This window comes from Venturia canescens, chromosome 8 (genome assembly GCF_019457755.1).
Source record: "Venturia canescens isolate UGA chromosome 8, ASM1945775v1, whole genome shotgun sequence".
Lineage (NCBI taxonomy): Eukaryota > Metazoa > Arthropoda > Insecta > Hymenoptera > Ichneumonidae > Venturia > Venturia canescens.
Window position 1 is genome coordinate 15603360 of NC_057428.1, and position 19282 is coordinate 15622641.

At 45.6% G+C, this 19282-nt stretch overlaps 3 protein-coding genes across 3 annotated transcripts; 2 read left to right on the forward strand and 1 right to left on the reverse strand.

Annotated features, from left to right (window-relative positions):
* Positions 1 to 598: 598 nt before the first annotated feature.
* On the reverse strand, positions 599 to 18160 carry LOC122415249 (uncharacterized). Its single transcript, XM_043427233.1, has 6 exons — positions 17890 to 18160; positions 16871 to 17603; positions 11626 to 11798; positions 10255 to 10888; positions 6882 to 7219; positions 599 to 1335 (listed from the first exon to the last, which is right to left on the reverse strand). Exons 1-6 carry the CDS (start codon positions 17899 to 17901, stop codon positions 739 to 741), a joined length of 2487 nt encoding a protein of 828 aa, XP_043283168.1. The 5' UTR covers positions 17902 to 18160; the 3' UTR covers positions 599 to 738.
* LOC122415437 (larval cuticle protein A2B-like) lies at positions 2997 to 4443 on the forward strand. The gene is made up of 2 exons (XM_043427566.1): positions 2997 to 3338; positions 3964 to 4443. The coding sequence occupies exons 1-2, from the start codon at positions 3327 to 3329 to the stop codon at positions 4327 to 4329; spliced, it is 378 nt and encodes a 125-aa protein (XP_043283501.1). The 5' UTR covers positions 2997 to 3326; the 3' UTR covers positions 4330 to 4443.
* LOC122415434 (larval cuticle protein A3A-like) lies at positions 5819 to 7445 on the forward strand. Its single transcript, XM_043427564.1, has 2 exons — positions 5819 to 5843; positions 6762 to 7445. Exons 1-2 carry the CDS (start codon positions 5832 to 5834, stop codon positions 7203 to 7205), a joined length of 456 nt encoding a protein of 151 aa, XP_043283499.1. The 5' UTR covers positions 5819 to 5831; the 3' UTR covers positions 7206 to 7445.
* Positions 18161 to 19282: the final 1122 nt, after the last annotated feature.

A 19282-nucleotide genomic window follows, 5' to 3' on the forward strand; every position in this document is an offset into this window, starting at 1 on the left:
ACGCGTGCTCAGCGCCGTGACTGACGCGGCTGTCCGGGGCTGCGAGGCGCAAACTATTTCCGAGCTTTTCTATGCGAACGATTTCGCAACGATTTTCATCACAGGAGTTGTCAAAACGATTGAATATTTCGTATTATCGTGCTTTCGACGTTTCTCGAAAGTCAAATCGAATGAGACGACAAAGTGTTGAAATAATGAGAAACCGAGAGCGATCGATGAAAGCACGCACAAATTGGGGGGTTGCGAGTGATTAATTACGAAAATGTGAAGTTCTGACACAACGAGCCGGTCGCCACTGTCGTAAAAAAGGAATACAGACGCCGCTGGACGTCTCGAAGTCGATTTAATCCTGAGTGACGCTTACACCGAGTAAGTGACAAAACTCGTTCGTCTCCGACGAGGAGCTCGGCGTGACTCGGGGATTACGAGGAACCGCGTTTGCCGCGAACCGGTTCGTAAAAACGCTTCAGCCAGAAGCGGGACAATATTTAAGCAATTGTACTCCTCGAATGGCATTGCGAGTACGATTTTTAAGGAACGAGTTACGTGGGGACGGGAACAGGTTTAGCGGACAATGAAAAAACGAGGTAAATGCCTTGTCATCAAATTTTATTCGTAAAAATATTCAATTTAGTGGATTCGCTCACTGAAATCCACGAAATTATGTACAGTGTGGCGGGACGCGGTATAAAAAAATCGGCTTTTTTCATCGGCACAGTCGCTGCGGGCTCGAGATCTTTAGAACGCGTAGGCCGCGTAGGGCGAAGGGTAGACGAGCGGTGCGGAGAGTCTCGAAGCGACGGCCCGCGGCAGCGTGTAAGGGAAAGGCGCGGGGACGACGTGTCCTGGGACGACGGGCGCAGCGGCCAGCGGAGCCGCCGGGGCGACCAGGGGAGCGGCGATTCTCGCCGGGGCGACGACGGCGGGAGCGGCGACCGCGGGAGCGGCGATTCTCGCCGGGGCGACGATCCTCTGTGCGGCAACGACCGGCGCGACGACCGGAGCTTTCGCGACGACCGGAGCAGCCGCGACTGCGACCGCGGGCTCCCGGCTGACGACGGCGTTGAATCCGTTGATCGGGTCGGCCGTGTAATCGACGATTCTCCTGGTTCCATCGGCCTCGATCAAACTGTAGCTTCCCTGGACAACGTCACCCTCTCGCTTCTCGTACTGAGCCTTAGAATCTCCGGTTATCGCGTCCTGGACGTCGTAAGCGAAGCTGTACTGTGGCGCCGCGTCGAAATCCTCCAGTTTTGCCAAAACCGGAGCCGCCGGTGCGACCGGCACCACTCCCGCTGCTGCCAACGCCACTGCGCTGCAGAGAACGAACAATTGCTGAAAACGAAACAAAAAACAGCGATTATCGAATCCTGACCATGAAGTCACGCGTTTTATTCAACTTTTCAATCGATTTTTACTCAAACCCCAAGTGCCAGTTTTCGAGCCTCAAATCTCCGAACGAATTTTCCATCACACCCCGAATTTTTCCAAATTTCTTACGCTTTTGCACTTTTATCTTAAGAACGTCCAAGCGTATCTTAGAAAAATGATTTTCCAACTTTGCACATAATAACATTTTTCAAATAGAAAGCTTAAGACAGTATCAAATTTCTGGCTGAACGTGCCGATGTTGCACCGTCTCGAAATTGAGATATTTATCGTTGAAGTTCGCAATTTAATATATTTAATCAACCAGATCAAATGTGTTCAATTCATTAACTTGAAACAATAAAATCTAATGTATTTTTCGTAATCCTACGCTCGAACTTCCTTAATCGAATCGCGGAAAAAAAATGAAGATTCGAATGTACCTTGAGAGACATTTTGCAGGCTGTTTAATCCCTGAATTCGGATGATTCGAATGAATTGGACGGCTGACTGATGACACCCCGAGCGCGCAGCGAGGTTTTTATTCCTAATGATGTCACAACAGCGTCCGCCTCGAGCGCCATTGTCTCCCCTCTCCTGGCCCGCGGCTTTTTTCCGATGGACGAGGAGCGAGCGAGGATTGCGCATCCTCGTATAGTTGCGTGAGTTAACGCCTAAAAGAAATGCTTCGGCAAGGGTAGTTGGCTAAGGCCGCTGCGGTGGGCAGCGTCGACTCGTTCGCCGGGGCGAGGAGCACCGAGACCGAGGAGGAAGGTCACGTTTGCTTACGCGAACCCGCCAAGTCTCGTGTCCTCATTGCAAAGGATTCAAATTTACTCGCACGTATTTGTGCATTTGCGAGAATTAACAGCGTGAAATCAATTACATGACGATTACGAATTGATTATGGATTAATTGATGGCGCAATGGCGAAGCCCCGATCGACGCGGCGCTCCATTCCGCCTCGCTCCCTCGCACGTTTTCGCGCTCTTTTCTTCCTTTTTTCTCAACTTTATCGGGCACGAACGACAAAAAGGGGAGTTCGAAATTTCGCGATGAAGTTCTCGTATCTCCGACTAATTGCGAGTCATTACGGATCAATAAATATCCGATCGGAGCTTCGATCCTCAATTAAGGACTCTCGACGCGCGAAAACGTGAAATTATACTCGCGATCGTTCCTCCTGACACGCAGGATCATTCGCCTCACCGCCAAACGATAACGCGTCTTCGACGTCTCGGGATTTTCCTGTCACAACCCTCCGCTTAATACGCGCTTAATCTCTCGCAGTAATTTCTCTTAATTAATGAGAGGTCAGAAAGAATATTCAGCGTGATGAATGACGAGGAGTTTGCGGAGGGAGAGAGAGCGAGAGGAAAAGTCGAGAATTACGATGTTGCGGTCGACGAGTGCATCGTGGGATGCAATCCGGTTTGGCTCGCGAAATTACACGCGAGCGAGGCAGGCGAGGCGAATCGCGCTCTGGGGTCGAAGATAATCCGGGACGAACGATCGTGACGAATGGTCCGCGTTAATTATACCGGGATTTCGCTTATTTCGGAACGCTCTTGAAGATTTTTCATGCTCCTCGTTTTGTGCTTATGCTATAAAGATTAGAAATCTGGTGAGAATTACGAGGAGACTAAAAATCGCATCGTTATTATCGCGCAGGCGATCGCTCGAGTTCGAATTTTTGGTGATTGGTATTCCTCGCCACGTGCCATACACGACTCGAAATCCTAATAGAAATTGCCTCACGCGAGTGTATCACGATTTACGGTATCGTACATTATGAGAACTCGGGACGATGGGCGCAATTGTGAAGAAAAAAATAAGAAATTTTTCCAAACGAGGGGGGGACTCGTTATAAGGACGAGGGACATCGCCGTCCAACCGTCATCCGTAGTTCGTTTGCTCCGCGTGCGTTGTGTCGTCTTCGGTACTCCGGAAAAAAGAAAATGTTTGCCAAGGTATGGAGCGAAATCTCGAGCGGGGCGGTCCGAAGCTTTTGGAGCAAGGGGCCAAAAATCATTTCGCTTTTTCATTGGACCTTAAGACTAAGAAATCATTTGTTCGGCGATTGTTGCTCGAGGGGCAAACCGATCGGACGAATACTCGAATGATTTTCGCCTCCAAATATGGCTTGAGTAATTATCCATTGGCTAGAAAATCCTTCGGAATTTCGTTCGAGTGATTTCCGGTCTGAAACTGCTCCATAGTCATAAAGTTTGACTAAAAAATCCAACGGAAAGATATCCGAATGATTTTTGGTCCGGTTCCACTCCGATTATTGTTGTTTGACTCCGAAAAGCCTCAAAAATCATATTCGAAGGATTTCTGGTCTGAAATTGCTCGAGTGATTGCAAAAAATATTTGATTCTGTCGATCCCAGACTCCTTCGGTCGGTTCTAAAAATATTCGATAATTTTGATCTCGAACTGGTCCAGTATTTTGAGAAAATATTCCAAAGATTCTCGGTCTCGGCTGCTCCAATAATTTCAGACCATATTCGATGATTGCCAATTTTTTCCTTTCGTTCCCTGGCACGTCGACATAATTCCCTTTTCATCCAATAAAAATTGTACTTTTATGAAGTTCGTCGTGATATTCGGCCTCGTCGTTGCGGCTCGATCGGCTGTGATACCAGCGGCGGTTCCCGCAGCTCCGGTGCTCGCGAGACTCGAAGATTTCGACCCCGTGCCACGCTACAGTTTCGCTTACGACGTCCAGGACGCGATAACCGGCGACTCGAAGGCGCAATACGAGACGAGAAACGGCGACCTCGTGCAGGGAAGCTACAGCCTCATCGAGGCTGACGGAACCCGAAGAATCGTCGACTACACTGCCGATTCCGTGAACGGTTTCAACGCCGTTGTCAACCGCGAACCCGCGGTCGCTCTAGCACCAGCGGTTCCGGTCGCTCCTGCGGCCAAAATCGCCGCTGCACCTTACTATTTGTAATGCCAACCGATTCCGCTGAATTCTTCTCGCCTGATTGTCTCTGAAGGAAACAAAATGTCGACGATCCACGTCCGCCGAAATTGTACATATCCGTGTAGAATAAAAATCTCATAAACAGATTATTCTCATTTCCGGTGTTTTTTAATGCAGCTTGTACAAAAGTTTTGAAAAATCTTCAAATTCGAATCGATTTGGGCCTTCCAGGCACGAAATCGTTCCTATTTTTCAGGGATTCGGTTCGAAATTTTTGAACGAATATTTGCAGGGGTGCTTTTGCTGAAAATCGTTGAAAGCTCTCCTCCAAGAATAGCTCAAAATTCTTTATTTTCAAATTCAATTTCAAACGACTTACAATATTTTTTTTAAACGATTCCATTCTTCGAAGTTCACGAACAAAAACTGTCGGTTCTCTTCATATTTTCTTTTTCTTCGCTTTCGATTATTTTTTAAAAGTTGTTCTTTTTATCGTTTCGAAAAGTTTGATCGAGCCGAGAGCTCAGTGCGCATGAAAAAGAATTGAAAAAGAATTTGTTTCTGATTACAACTGGCTCGTTATCCATGGCGAAAGACGCAGGCTGGTTAAACGCGCTTGTCGCGTACGTATCTCGCTTTTACGAAAGAATAACGCATGCGTTGTGCCCGAGTATATGTATTTATACATCCGTCACGAGGCGCAGCGCCGTGTAAGAACAAGAGAGAGAAAGAGAAGCGTTTTGTTTGTCGCGTAATCACGATCCGACCTTCGGCAACGTGGCTTGATTCACAACGAGTTTTGTGCGTGTCTCATTCTGGCAAAAAGAAATGCGAGAAAGACCGAGATTTATATTGATTTTAACGGCTCGATGGATCGGACTATCGCGAACAATTTCTCTTCGTCGATATGCGTTGACCTCGATCATTCGCGGTGGGTTTTTCGCGCCTGAGCACAACGAAGAATCCGCCTTCCAAGTAGAACAATTCCATTATGTCAGACTCCCATTTCCTACGAGGTCTGACCCAGATGCCCGTCACTACTGAACCACTTTTCTCTTTCGCGAACTATTTCGCTTCGCGCGCGTTACGTGATGGCTGCGTAAGAATTTTTGGTCAAGTGCTCTCTCTCTCTCTCTCTCTCTCTCTCTCTCTCTCAGACATGCGTCAACGTCCCGAAATTTCTCAATTATAAAAAAAATTAATAATTGCGATGAATGAAGGAAAAAAAGAGCGGGAATCGCGCGGAAATTCGTTCTTTCGACATTGACAGGACGCGGCTTGCACGCCGTTACGTACCGAAAGTCCAATGAGAGCGAGTTTCGGCTCGACCCGGCCCGAGACCAGCGGGAATAATCGAGGCTCTTTCTTCCCGGGCGGGCTTCCTCCGCTGATATTTTACCCCCTGATAAATGACGAAATTTTCGCTTCCACTGTGCTCCACAATCTTAATCGCCTTCCTTGTACGAGCCACTATATAAACTCCGTTACGAGCTTCGCTGGACATCAGTCACGACGAGGACACATCGACCATGGCTTTTAAGGTACCAGCTCGCTCGGTCCCCGAGAACCTTTGTACCTCATTAATGATGAGTGAAAATCAGCATTCGTTAGTGAATTCCAATGTTTCGTGGATCTAGTTTCTAGTCCGATTCTGCCATTTTGTTGACTCGACGAGTTTTTGAGGAGGAAAGAAAAATCATCAAATTACAGTCACTTTGACGGAGAACCTAACAAACTTTTTTTATTTCGTTTTAATTTTTCTTTATTCTGCAAATAAATATTTTTTAGCAAATTTTTTATCGTTGAGAAACTCACGATTTCGGACTTTTTTTGTCAAATTCTAAAAGGATTCGAGCAAATCCAGTGGATTTGCTCATCAGATCGATTGACTTTCGACCACTTCCGGTACTATGTCAATGTAACATAATGTCAAAATAACATTGGTGAAAATCACACAGTGTCAAGACAACGCAAGCAAGAATAACGCAGCGCCAATATAACTATAAAATATAAATAAATAACCATAAAAAATATGTTGAAAATGATATGATGTCAAAATAACATTAATTTTATCACGATCATTAATATCATCATAATCAATATGAAAGGTCCATTTTCGTGTTCAATAATCGATGAAAATGGAATCGATATACGCACACTCGATCGCGCGTGTGTGTTCGGAACACTTTTAATGCGCGTGCGAAATCATTGGGTGGGTTCCGAACACTTTATCGGACTTTTCGCCCCGGTTTCCCCCACACACTTCTTACGTGTTATTGCTCATTTTTATTTTTGTATTCTCTTATTTGTTGCGTGTTACTTTCGTTCTACGTTATTTATGTTGTGTGTTATTTTGTCTCGAGTTATTTTGGCGTTATGTTATATTGACGCGTCACCAACGCTTTCAGGTCGTTTCTGATCGTTTTTCCCTTTTCAATTCTAAAATTTGTTCATTCTAGTTCGTAATTCTTGCGGCGTGTGTCGCATTCGCGAGTGCCGGATTCGTTCCTACCAGCACCTACAACGCAGCACCAGCGAGGATCGCTTTTCAAGCAGCAGCTCCGGCGCCCCTGGTTTACCACGCACCCCTGGCCAAAACCGTCGTCGCCAAGCAAATCGACGCTGATTACGATCCTCATCCACAGTACAGTTACGGTTACGACGTGCACGATTCGTTGACCGGCGACATCAAGAACCAGCAAGAGACGAGAGACGGCGACGTCGTCCACGGAAGTTACAGCCTCGTCGAGGCCGACGGCTCCCGGCGCATCGTCGACTACACCGCCGACCCCGTCAACGGATTCAACGCCGTCGTTCGCAAGGAACCTGCCCAGGTCGCTGTCAAAGCAGTCCACGCCGCACCCGTCGCTCACTATTCCCCCCTCGCCTACTATCACCACTGAAACAGCGATGATTCCTGCGAACAAAAAACCGGACGCAAACCCCTTAATAGTTCCTGAAACAACGAAGATCTTCGGCTCGAAATTTTCGCCGGAAAGGTGACGAAATCCGAAGAAAAGCCTGAAAACCAGGGCCCTGGAAGCGACGTCTTAAATTGACTTTGTTAGGAAAACACAATGTTGAGATTTTGTACTTTTTGTAAAGGAGCGTATCCGTGTGAATAAAATAACAATTTTGTTTTACACGTTCCGTCACCTTTGACTTGATCGACTTTGAATAAATCGGTCGATTATTCATCAGAAGAATTCAATTCCGTCTACGAATAGAATGATCCTGGAAAAAAAGTGCGGAATCATCGGCGTCTCGATTTCAAAGCAGTAGCAATTAAGGGGAGATTCACCTGTAGACTCTCGTCTCTCTCTCTCTCTCTCGCAATGTAGCCGCGAGGCATTTCACGGTCCAGACGACCTTTCTCCACCGCCGGAGCGTGCTCCAGCCTCAAGAACTCCGTCACAACTTCATTGCCATTGTCGTCCTTTCCTTTTTTTTCCTCGCGCTCGGATCAGCCTCGGAAAAAGATGTCTTGATAAAAATTCAGTAATAAATTAATCGCGAGCGTAAATGTGTCGAATTAATTGGAAAATCACGACTGGAGCGTTGCCTCCGCGCGAACTTCGATGAGGCCTCGAATTTTCTTTCGATTAACATTTCGATAAAAATAGTTGGAAAAAAAACCATTCAACTCATGCGGATCGACAACGAGAAAATTCGGAGCAAAATTGTCCGAGTTCCAAAAAGCAAAGAATGTGAAATTCGAGTGGGTTCTAATTTGCATTTTCCCGTGCCCGAAATCGAGGCGATCGCTCTCCGTTGCTCAAGATTTGACACGAGAAGAAATTATTAGAGAGAAATATCGTCTAGAAAGTGAGTCCACACTGAACCGGGGACAGCCGGAGGCTTCGCGTTCCATTCAACGAAGTAGATCGTGCCCGAAGGATCGTAAATTATGGGTGTGTCTAAATTCGGTCGATTTTTACTTCCTAATTAAAGATATCACTCTAAATTAATGTCAGAGTTATTTATTCAAAGTTGTAGATACATTTTTCCAATTGATTTTTTGGCGATCGAAATTACAAGCCCTCAATTAAACGGGGATCCATGGCTGACCGAACCCGAAATTTCATTCATCCCTGGCGAAAATAATAGTTTTTTATGTTGAAAATCGCATTAGAGAGCGCGAAGGGAAAAAACAAGAGGAAATGGATCAAGAAAGAAGTGAATGAAAAGGAATGGGCCAAGCCAAGAAGAAACAAAATCCCAAAATAAGCAAATGTGAGTTATCGTGTACGTTTTTCATAAACTTCGTAAGAAGCGTTCATTCGTTATATGAAAAAATGAATGATTTTTTACGCATAGTCCCTATAACCTTGTGCATTTTTCTTCATATTTAAAAACATTTATTTAAATAACCAATAAGACGAAGCCCTTAAATTGAAATGCGCGTCAGTCGACTGCCCATTTTAGCTCTGTCTAAATTTCAGGACTTTCTTAAGAAAATCGCTTCGTGCATGAGCAACCTTGATGATCGAAAGAAAGTAAAAAAAGAAAGGACTTTTGTTATTTTCACAGTTTTTATTCGTTCTCATCCAAAGTACAATAAAATCCGCAGAGTTAGAAATTCACCGAAGAATCTTCGATCGTGTCTCATCCAATTCAATGATTCATCCGTCGTTCCAGTGAACTTAAAATTAATGAGATTAAAGCCAATACCAAAGTTTTGCTCCGAGCAAAGTTTCGCTCACGATTTTAGCTCCTAAGATTATTCGATCGTCTCGTTTGTAAAGAGAGTCAAAGAATTTCGATCTCTCATTAGAGATGAAACGAGGAGGAAAGTATTCGCTGGCACACAGTGCTGTAACGAGGCGTGTACGAGCGCCGTGTTCTCCTTTCAGATCGACCCAATTCTCCCACCCCGATGCTGAGGTTCTTCGGTATGCTCGAGCCCGCGACATTGGAACGAAAGCGAAACTTACCGACCTTCGGAGGCTCGTACCCTCGGCTCTCGCGCGCGATAGAGAGCCCGGCAAAGAGGCACGAGACAATCGGTAAGGAAAGTCCGAGTCTACCATTGCTGCCGAGCCAAAAGCGCAAAAACACTCACAGAAGAGAGCAGAGTCGCCGATTCCAATGTCGGGATGGGAAAAATCGCTCGAACTTTCTCGGGAGGCTCAATCGAGCTTGGGAAAAACGATCTCAGAAGCAGCGCGCGAGCGCTGCTGAATCACGACGATTCTTGGTCGTCGTCAAGGGCTGAGAAAACAAGGAAAAACGAAGAAGACAAAAATACTTTCAGTTTTAAATCGTAAATTGTGTAATTATTGAATCGCACTCGATTATTGATTAGCCGATAACTGGCGGTGTCGAGCCTTAAAGAAATAGGTTAAAATAAATGCTGCGGGCTTTGAAAATTTACAGTGTTTACGTGCCGGCATAATAGCAACAGCTTTTCCATGTACAATTAATCTAGACGAAGAACTATTCACTATTGTTCAACCCTCCACGAGTCACAAGGTTGTTTCCCCCTTTCTGAGCTCCTTGAGATTGTTATTCCGGGAGTTGTGATCCGTGGAGGGTTAGTTTGATTGAGGGAACCTGGAGGTATCAGTGCAGACGTCGGGCTAACGCTTCTCTTTCACGGTTATTCGTGTTCGGCTTAGTGGAATCGGTGAACGAAGAGGCGATTCCTCGGTCGGTCAGGTTCGAAGGTTCAGAATTAGAGAAACTGTTGAAATCGGTAAAAAAATCTATCGTTCGATCAAAATCGTGAAGCAATTTGATCGGTTTTTTCGACGAAGCTTTTCGCGATCCAAAGTAACTCGAATCATGAAATTCGAAGGGTTTCGGTCGAGAAACTACTGCTGCGAGTGTTGAGTGCGAAAAACCGATTTTATGGTTATTTGTCGGAGAAAATCGACGGAATCGCGGATCAGTCTTCATCCGCCGGTTCGGAGCGTTTATTGATGACGCGGGTCGGGGGCTTTTGAGCTTAGTGGGAATAGGAGAAGAGAGGGGTGGAGTAGCTCACGTGAGAGATGTAGGAGATTGGTCCGGCGATTTTGGCGTAAGGAGCTGATGCGGCGTACGCGACTGGAGCGGCGTAAGCTGCGCCGGCGAGAGGACGAGCAGCGTAGGCAGCGGGTGCAGCGTAGGCGGCGGGTGCCGCGTAGGCAGCGATGGGCGTGGCGATTTTGGCGACGGGTGCAGGTGCAGCGTGGATTTTGGCGATGGCTGGTGCGGCGTAAGCTGCGATGGGTGCAGCGGCGACGGCTTTGACGGCGACTTGAGCGGGCTCTTTGCGGACAACGGCGTTGAATCCGTTGACCGCGTCGGCGGTGTAGTCGACGATGCGCCGGGAGCCGTCGGCCTCGACGAGGCTGTAGCTGCCCTGGACAACGTCACCGTCCCGGCTCTCGTGCTGGCTCTTTACGTCACCGGTCAACGAATCCTGCACGTCGTAACCGTAGTTGTACTGAGGATGGGGATCGTAATCGGCGTCGATAGTTTTCGCGACGACCGCTTTCGCCACGGGGGCTGCGTAGGCCAATGGAGCCGCTGCGTAGGCCGCTGGTCCCGCTGGGATGAAACCGGCGTTTGCCGCAGCCACCAGGCCGAAGAGGGTTACGAACTAAAAAAATCAGCGATTTTTACATACAGACGAAAATCGAATTAAATTCGATACATTATCGTGAGAAACGATTGCGCGGTTACGAGCTGCAATTCATGATATTATTATTAGAGAAAAATTGAGTTTTCCTAGAAATTAAATAATACTTATTGTTCCGAGTAAGAACTTTCAGCGAAGTATTCAGTAAATTTTGACCTCCTATCTGCAATATTTGCTGTTATGAAACTGCAAGTTCCGCAAAATCTTTGAAATTTTACATTGCCTTACAGCAACGGATACTCTTCGTTAGCTTGTGTCCCCGCAGTCAAGTATACGACGTTGAATTTAACAGTTAATTCTACGCTGAATATTACCGTTTAATTCTCTGCGTGTAGACACGACACTGGTGCAAATAAGCACCGACGAAAATGTCAAGTGTCTACAACTTCAAAATCCCTTTCTCCAATTCGCCCACTTCTCTGTATACTAAAACAATATTTTTCAATTTTTTTCGATCATCAGGAAATAAAAAGATTTGAAAGGCCCAAGTGCAAATTTGCACCGTTCCCGCGAGTGTGTGCTCTCAAAGGGAGCGCGGTGTCGACGAGTTTAAAAAAATTGCTAAAACGAGAAAAAAATCGCGAGAAAGCTCCCCTTCATCGACAACCGCGTCGACCGATCGATTGCCCAACCTCACGTGTTTATCTCTAACTCGAATCTTGGCACATCCCGGCTGTGCACGATCCCACAATTCCTACCTTGAAAACCATGATGTGTGAGGTAGCTGCGTGTACAACGATGCGTCTGATACTGACTGGACACAGGGTGGAACGACTATTTATACTCGAAACTTCGCTGCACTCGTGCACCTTCGTGCGTTGTACAAAGATCGAAGTAAATGTATGCGCGTGTGTATAAATGCAGGAGGGTTCTGGTATAATAATATACCGATCGAATGTGCACCGGGAAGGTGGAGAGAAGCACACAAATGTGTGCACGGCTGTGTCGTAACGAGCATCAGCGATCCACCGGGCTTGTCCCCTCTCGCTGAATCTTTGCACCGTAGCAAAAGAGGGCTACGCACATCCGATATCGCGTTTAAGCACTCACTCCGAGGGCTTCGCGCTCCTTTTCCTTCCCTGGCTCGCTCGCTCTGTTCCTCTTGCCGAGCCGCCCTTCTCTCTTCCCCGAGTCCAAGGGGATTCAGCATATTTCAATCATCGTGCGAATCTCACGCGGCAAAGACAGCGCCGAAGACGAACGTCGTTCCCTCACTTTCACCCGAATAAAAATCCCGCCGCAAACGGGGCTGTTGATCGTGTTTGACCACACCATTATAAACATCTCTCGCTGTTACTCTCCTCTGCGCTCCCCATCGCTTCTCCTCTCTTCGGCAATCTTGTTTGTACGAGCTGGACCACAAAAACCGCGCCCAATGTCACGTTGCGGACCGGCAATCACGGCGGAGGCGTTTGCCATTGCTTACATAACGATAACGACGCTCGCGCGGCCTTACGCAGATATTCGCATGGCCCCGGGCCCTCGAATATTCGTAATCGAAAATTCTTCGGTGTTTTTGAATTTCTCGAAATTCGACGCCGCATCTCGATTCACCGGGCACGCCGATCGTTTTCTTCCATCTTTTCCCGGACGCTCCCGCAGTCGTCCGAAGTCTCGCGGACTCGAAACTGCTCGCGATAAAACGACAATGTTCTCGATCGAAATGAGTTTATTCGAAGGGGGAAATCGTCGGGAAGGAAAGTTTTAATGGAGATTGACGTGCCCACCGCGGCAAACGATCGACCGGGGCCTTCGGATAAGGCGGAGGAAAAATGAAAAAATTTTGAAGAATTAAAGACGCGACGGGAAACAACGACCTGCTTGAGATAAAGCTCGCGATCTTGAAGAACGGACAATCTGACGTGTTAATTCGAGGCTGTCTACGAGCATAAGAAAACCTTTCGTCTCGGCACGTCGCCTGCGGAGCAGGAACTCTCGAGTGAGTTTCAAAAGTCCCATGACTTAACATCGAAGGGCAAAATGAGGAGTGTTTTAGCGATCGTTTTGCTTCAAGTTTATGGGAGTGGAAGAAGCGAAAAGAAGAGAGTGAGTAAACAGGGTAAAAAGAGAATCGAATTGGTGAAGAATTCTGTGGGTGCCCTTGGTCTGAAACGTGAGACTGAAAGTTTCCGCCGCGCAGCTTCAATTACGAGGAAGATTGCGATAAAGTAACGATCATACGATTCGCCTCGTAACGAATCCCCGGAAAGCTGCCACGTCAATTGCACCCAAAATCATTTCTCGCTCAAATTACTTGAGATATTAAGAAACAGAATGAAAATGAAAAAACAAAACATACGATTGTACTCGAACGCAGGGCAGGATTCATTATTTCTTTGCAGAGATGCTCGACCCTCGCGGTTGAGTCACTTGACCCAGTGAGTTCGTTACTTCTTCCGAATCATGCTGACCTGAATATTCTGTTAAATGAAAGACGAAAATTAGCGTTGCACCTCCCGAGGTGGGTCCATTCAATCAGTGATTCATGCACCCTCCAAGCACGCTCCAAACGTGTGTGGACCCATTCGCAAAAAACCCATTTACCAAAATTTCTTTTTCGCGTTCCTTTTAAAAAATTTTATAAAATAAAGAAACTTGTTCTTTTGATAAACAGATCGTTCTCTGAATTGAATATTATATTTTTATCGTTTCGCCCTCTGACAGTGAAAATAAACGAATGACGCGAAGTTTGTCTGCTTGTAAACAATTGTTATTCAACGACCAGTAAAAAAGTTTCAGTTCAATTTGCTTCTTTACTCAAAAAAAAAATTGTTATTCCAATCAAACTTTCATTTCATTCAAGAAGTCAAAATTTCCTCGAACAAAGAATCATTTCATTTCAATACGTTTCATTTTTTTTCACAGTTTTCCTCCAGGACGGTTTTGCTTGTCACGAAACTATTGAAACTCTCTCTGAATTCACGACACAAAGTCTCACAGGAGAAATGGGGAAGGGGGGGGGGGGGGCTTCGAAACGTTCGTGCGTCCCCATGCGTCAACGTCACTCAACTGATGTCACACGACTCTCTAATCGTTCGATCATTTGATGGAAGCACAGGATCTAACGGACGGTTGTACCAGCAGCGAAGCGAATCACGATCCGAGCTGTAAGAATCGGCCGCGTTCCTTCGTAACTTCGCACCTCGAATATGCGAAGCACTCCTTTTCGATTGAACGATTTATACATAATCTCTGGATTAAGCTGTCCGCTGCTGGGGACGAATCGTAATTTGTAGAAACTGGAGGCCCCACGTGCCAAACAAACGGATCGCGAATCGCGTCTGGCCAAGATCATACGAGCGGATTAGAAATGTCACATTCACTTTTTACAGAGTGAAATTTGACTCGGTGAAATCAACTCGAAATACCATCGATCAAGGCTCGTACGATCGAAAACTTGTGGAATTTCATCGGCGCAGGGGATCGAAAATTCTTCGTTTTCATTCAATCGTTAATTGTAAATTCCGATCTCTTTCTCATGGGACCGATTGATGGACAGAGAGCTTCGAATTTCAACTCGAAATACAATCGATCCAAATTTGAAGTTCCGATCAAAATGAACCCCTCTCGATTCAAGAAAATGTATGATTTCTGAAAGGCAATAGAAATTTGATTCATTCGGAGCAAGACGAGAATTCTCACACGAGAAGAGAATTTTCACGAGACTCGTGCGAGTCTCGATTTCTTGATTAGCTGTAATTCAAGTGAAGGAAAAAATGTAATCGATTAATTAATCCCCATCACTCGTTCTTTTGATCAGAGGTAAATTTCGTTACGTTAAGAAATCTTCTTGTTCTTTGACAACTCAAGTACAATTTTAAGAGCGAAGACGTAATGATAACACAAAATATCGATATTAGATAAACTGATTGAATATTTCCATTCGTCAAATCCAATCGATAATATTAATACTAAATAAATAGAATGAATTGATCAAATAACAAGTTTCTTTATAAAATCTTCTAAACAGATTAAATGACTTCTCTTCGCAGCTAATCGCGACGCAGATTGATCATTGATCAAACGATTCGATCCAATTGACAGGTTTTCTTAGCTTTCGTTCGAAATATTTGCTTTTTACTCTTTCGTTAATATTTTTCGTCGATAATAAATGAATGGTGAGCAGGTGAGCAAAAACTACTGGAACGGAGCAACTATCGACGCGAGCCGCTCCCGATCATTGGCTGAGATTCGGTCATATCTTTTTTCGTTTATCTCCCTTTCCCCTTACGGTCAGGGACGTTGAGCCAGAACCGGGTTGACGTATGCAAAAGAGGCAAAAGTTCGGATGAAGAATAAGTCGAGAGAAAATAAAAAAGAAATAAAGAAAACGAGCGAGGATTGGAAAGGGTTAACGAAAGTGGGACGCTGGACGTTTGCCACTTGCCCAAAATAGCGATCATTATTGCGCGCGTGTATGTTCTTCATTCACAAAACAATAAATATAGTTAAACCGTAACGCGTTTACGATGCTTTTTCTGGCTTTTTTGCCCCTTTCTGTCCAGGTGCATTTCGTCGAGTCAAGCTCTTTTAAATTGGCCCTCAATTACCGCATTATCGCACTCATCTTCGGGGCAAGAATACAGAAAAAAATGTTAAATGAACGAAGAGCTCGAAGGAGGAAGAAATTAAACGAGGACAAAGTTGAGGAGGCGCACGAAACCGCTCGCTCTTCATCGCCTGCAGGGCGGTGACACGGTGTGACGAATCGATCGCTCCTTTCGATCTCACGATTATTCGCAAATCCTTCATTTTTTCAACATACGACTCGATTGCAATGATAAAATAAAAATTGTGAGAAATCGCGGGCAGTTTCTTCTCGTATCTCAATGAAAATTCATCTCGAGCCCACGATTTCCATCGAACGTCATCGAAGTTTGATCGTTACAAATTGCTTCTTTAATCGAGTTTTTCTTTGGCGTTTAAGATCCTCGATTATTGAAACGCTCCGAGTATTTTGAGCAGGTAAACGGAGCTCGTAACTCCTTCGCGTTGGGAATTATCGGCATAAGAGTATTTTAACGAGAGATCAACAGACGGAATCGTTACCTCACGTTATTTATAGTGTTTCCGAATCTGCCGGGGAGAGCTCGTGAAGAAAAATTCAGGGGGAATTCGCCCGGACGCCAATTACCCGAGCTCGTAAAGCTTTCCCCTTTTTTTTATAAGTTTTCGACCGTTTAACCGTGTACTTGTACAGTGCAGCGTGGAGCCCGAAAATCCAAAAGCTGATATTAGTGACGTCACGTTCGGGGGGCCTCTTTAAATTGAAAAAATTACATAAATTCTGACGTTCAACTCGCAGTCGCTGCTTTCGGGCACTTTCGTTATTACTTTGTTGCTTTTGTCATAAATTTTCGCTCGGGGGCTTCGAATTTTTGTTATTTTACAACGAAAAAAATCATGATCGAGTTCAATCTTTCCAACCATTTTCGTTAGCCAATAGATTCAGCACTATTAAGAACGAGAAAAATAATTCAAAAAGTTAATGAGAATCGGTGAGCACTGCAAACAGCAAGCACCGTTGAAATAAGTTTGAATTAATTTCGCTCGATCGCGCAATCATAAATAATAGTAATTTCATCGTCTTCGATCCTCTGAACTTTGCATCTTCTCGTCTCATCGGCATCTCTCCGTCTGATTCCCTAGTTTATGTTTTCCGTTATGAAAATCCGTTCGAATCGATACAGAATCGCAAACTGTGCGAATACGTGAGCCCCGCGAGTAGTGAATCTTCGAATGACTTTTCGTTTAAAAACTCAAAATTATGCCGAAGAGGAAGCCCAAGAAATGGGGATCGGAGTCCTTTGAGAGAAGACTCAAAAGTAGTCAAGTTTGAAGCGATTTTTATTGATAATTATCGAAAATTTGTGGAAGTTTTGATGGTGTAATAAATATTATAGACATGGCGGAGTATCAGTCTTGGTTGTGGTTGAATTTAGTGATAGTAAGCTGGGGCAGCAGCGTAGGCAGCTGGGGCAGCGTACGCGACGGGAGCAGCGAGCTTGGCGAAGGCCGGTGCGGCGGCGTATGCAGCCGGAGCTGCCAATTTAGCGTAGGCTGGTGCAGCGGCGTACGCGACGGGGGCAGCGTACTTGGCGATTGCGGGAGCGGCGTAAGTTGCGTGTGCAACTGGTGCGGCGTAGGCGAGAGGTGCGGCGTGAGCAACTGGTGCGGCGTAGGCGAGAGGAGCGGCGTGAGCAACTGGTGCGGCGTAGGCGAGAGGTGCGGCGTGAGCAACTGGTGCAGCGTATGCGAGAGGGGCGGCGTGGACGGCTTTGACGGCGAGGGGAGCAGCGGCGACGGCTTTGACGGCGAGCGGTGCAGCTGCTACGGCTTTGACGGCAACTTGAGCGGGCTCTTTGCGGACAACGGCGTTGAATCCGTTGACCGGGTCGGCGGTGTAGTCGACGATGCGCCGGGTTCCGTCGGACTCGAGGAGCGAGTAGCTTCCCTGGACAACGTCACCGTCTCGGCTCTCCTGCTGGCTCTTGAAATCACCGGTCAACGAATCCTGCACGTCGTAAGCGTAGTTGTACTGGGGATGGGGATCGTAATCGGCGTCCACCGTCTTCGTCAGGACCGCCTTCGCTATCGGGGCTGCTGCGTACGCAACTGGCGCCGCTGGGATGAATCCGGCGTTGGCTGCTGCCACGAGGGCGAAAAGGGCTACGAACTGCAATGGAAATTCGGGGAATCAATGCATGTCGAGTTTTGGGTACGATTGTATTTGTTGGGAAAGCAACAAAATGGAAGGGCGAAGACAAATTTTAGAGAATTTTTAAACCTATCGATTGAATCCTGGATCCAGTTGAGCGTGTGATCGAACATTGTAAGTTTACAATTAAAAAAATAATTTCAGGGAAGCTCAATGAAAAAATTGATTTTTTGAGTTTTTATGTTTTCTATCTAATTACTATGCGGATGAATTAGATGCTAATGTGCTGATTTTCTGAACCAACCTTGAATGCCATGACTGAAGTGGATTTGGTTGGATCGAGTGGTAGCTCGGTGATGTGTTTCGTTGATCAAGCGCGTAGCTTATATACCCCAAAAGCGATACGGGGAGAAGAATCCCCTTCCCTCGGACGGTTGTTTGCTCTTCGGGAGAATCCGAATCGAGAGAGAGAGAGAGAGAGACGCGGATACACGTATACTTGGGACTTTCAACGTTCATCGGCGGAAATTGGTTCTTGAACTTGGCCGGATGTGTGGTCCCCTCTTTCTTCGTGAAGGAACGAGCGAGTCTCCCGTAAATTCGATTCTTTTGCCTACCGTAACGTTTTTTTCGTTACTCGGGAATAAAGGCAGAAGGACACGCACACTTTTGTCGTTGGCGTTGTCGTCGTCGTCGTCCTCTTCGTCGTCCCAGGGTCGAAGCAGATCACAGTATTTATTTCCTTCGCTTCCATTAACCACGGAATTTAACACTCCATTGGATTCATGAATCTCTCCGAGGAACAACGCTCCCGCATCGCGATAATTCGCACCTCATTTTCAATTACATCGGTTTAAGAGTATTAAAGGATTGTCCCACTGAAAGAAACCAAATATCAGTGAATTTATGCGGGAAATACATCGACGACGGACAACAATTTTTAACACAAAAATATAATTTTCCATATTTTACGAATCAAAGACTATTTATATAACGAAATATTCTTCGTATTTATCAGCGTATTAAAGCCCTACGTTCGGTAATCACGCTACCACACAAGTGGACGAAACCTCTTTTCAATTGCAGCAATATTTTTCAGTCGAAAATTATCAATTGCTGTCTACGAATTGGCATGATTTTATTTTACGAATAAGCAAAATTCGATTATTCGTCGTTGTCGCTTTCATGGGAAACATCTTTACAGAACACATTTTATGAAAGAATGAAAATTTGAAGATGAGATTTTCTTTTGAACACATTTCTCGTCGTGTGACAGATGTGCGATCTCAAAAAAATAGAGTTTTGGCAAACAAAAAAAGTAAATAGCATACCCAGTTGGAATTTATCTTTAGCCTCGAGACACGAGAAAGTTTTAGGCTTTTCGAATTATTGATTTAAAACATTCTCGACATATTTTTGTCCGCTGCAGTCGAAGTTTGGAAAAAAAAGCAATTTTTACTTCAACCAGGAGGAACGTAAGTTCAGTTCCAACAATAGAGCCCAGCTGTCAAGTCTGAAACGTAATTGTCCATCATCGATGTCAATCGCTTGAAATTCTTCAATTGAATCCCACGCAATTTCTTGTCTCCTCGATTGCTGACGCGATATTCTTATCTCTGGTAAATCAAAAGGAGAAAGAAAAGATAAAAAAAGTGGAGCACACACTTTCATGTGTAGCAGATACGAGGAGAGGCTTC

Excerpts from the sequence above, each read along its gene's own strand:
- LOC122415249 (XM_043427233.1), bottom strand. Across the intron at positions 11,799-16,870 it reads TGCTGCCCCAGCTTACTATC|AACCCTCCTGCATTTATACA; the intron begins ACTAAATTCAAC and ends TTATTATACCAG. Across the intron at positions 1,336-6,881 it reads GTTTTGGCCAGGGGTGCGTG|CAATTGTTCGTTCTCTGCAG; the intron begins GTAAACCAGGGG and ends TTTCGTTTTCAG.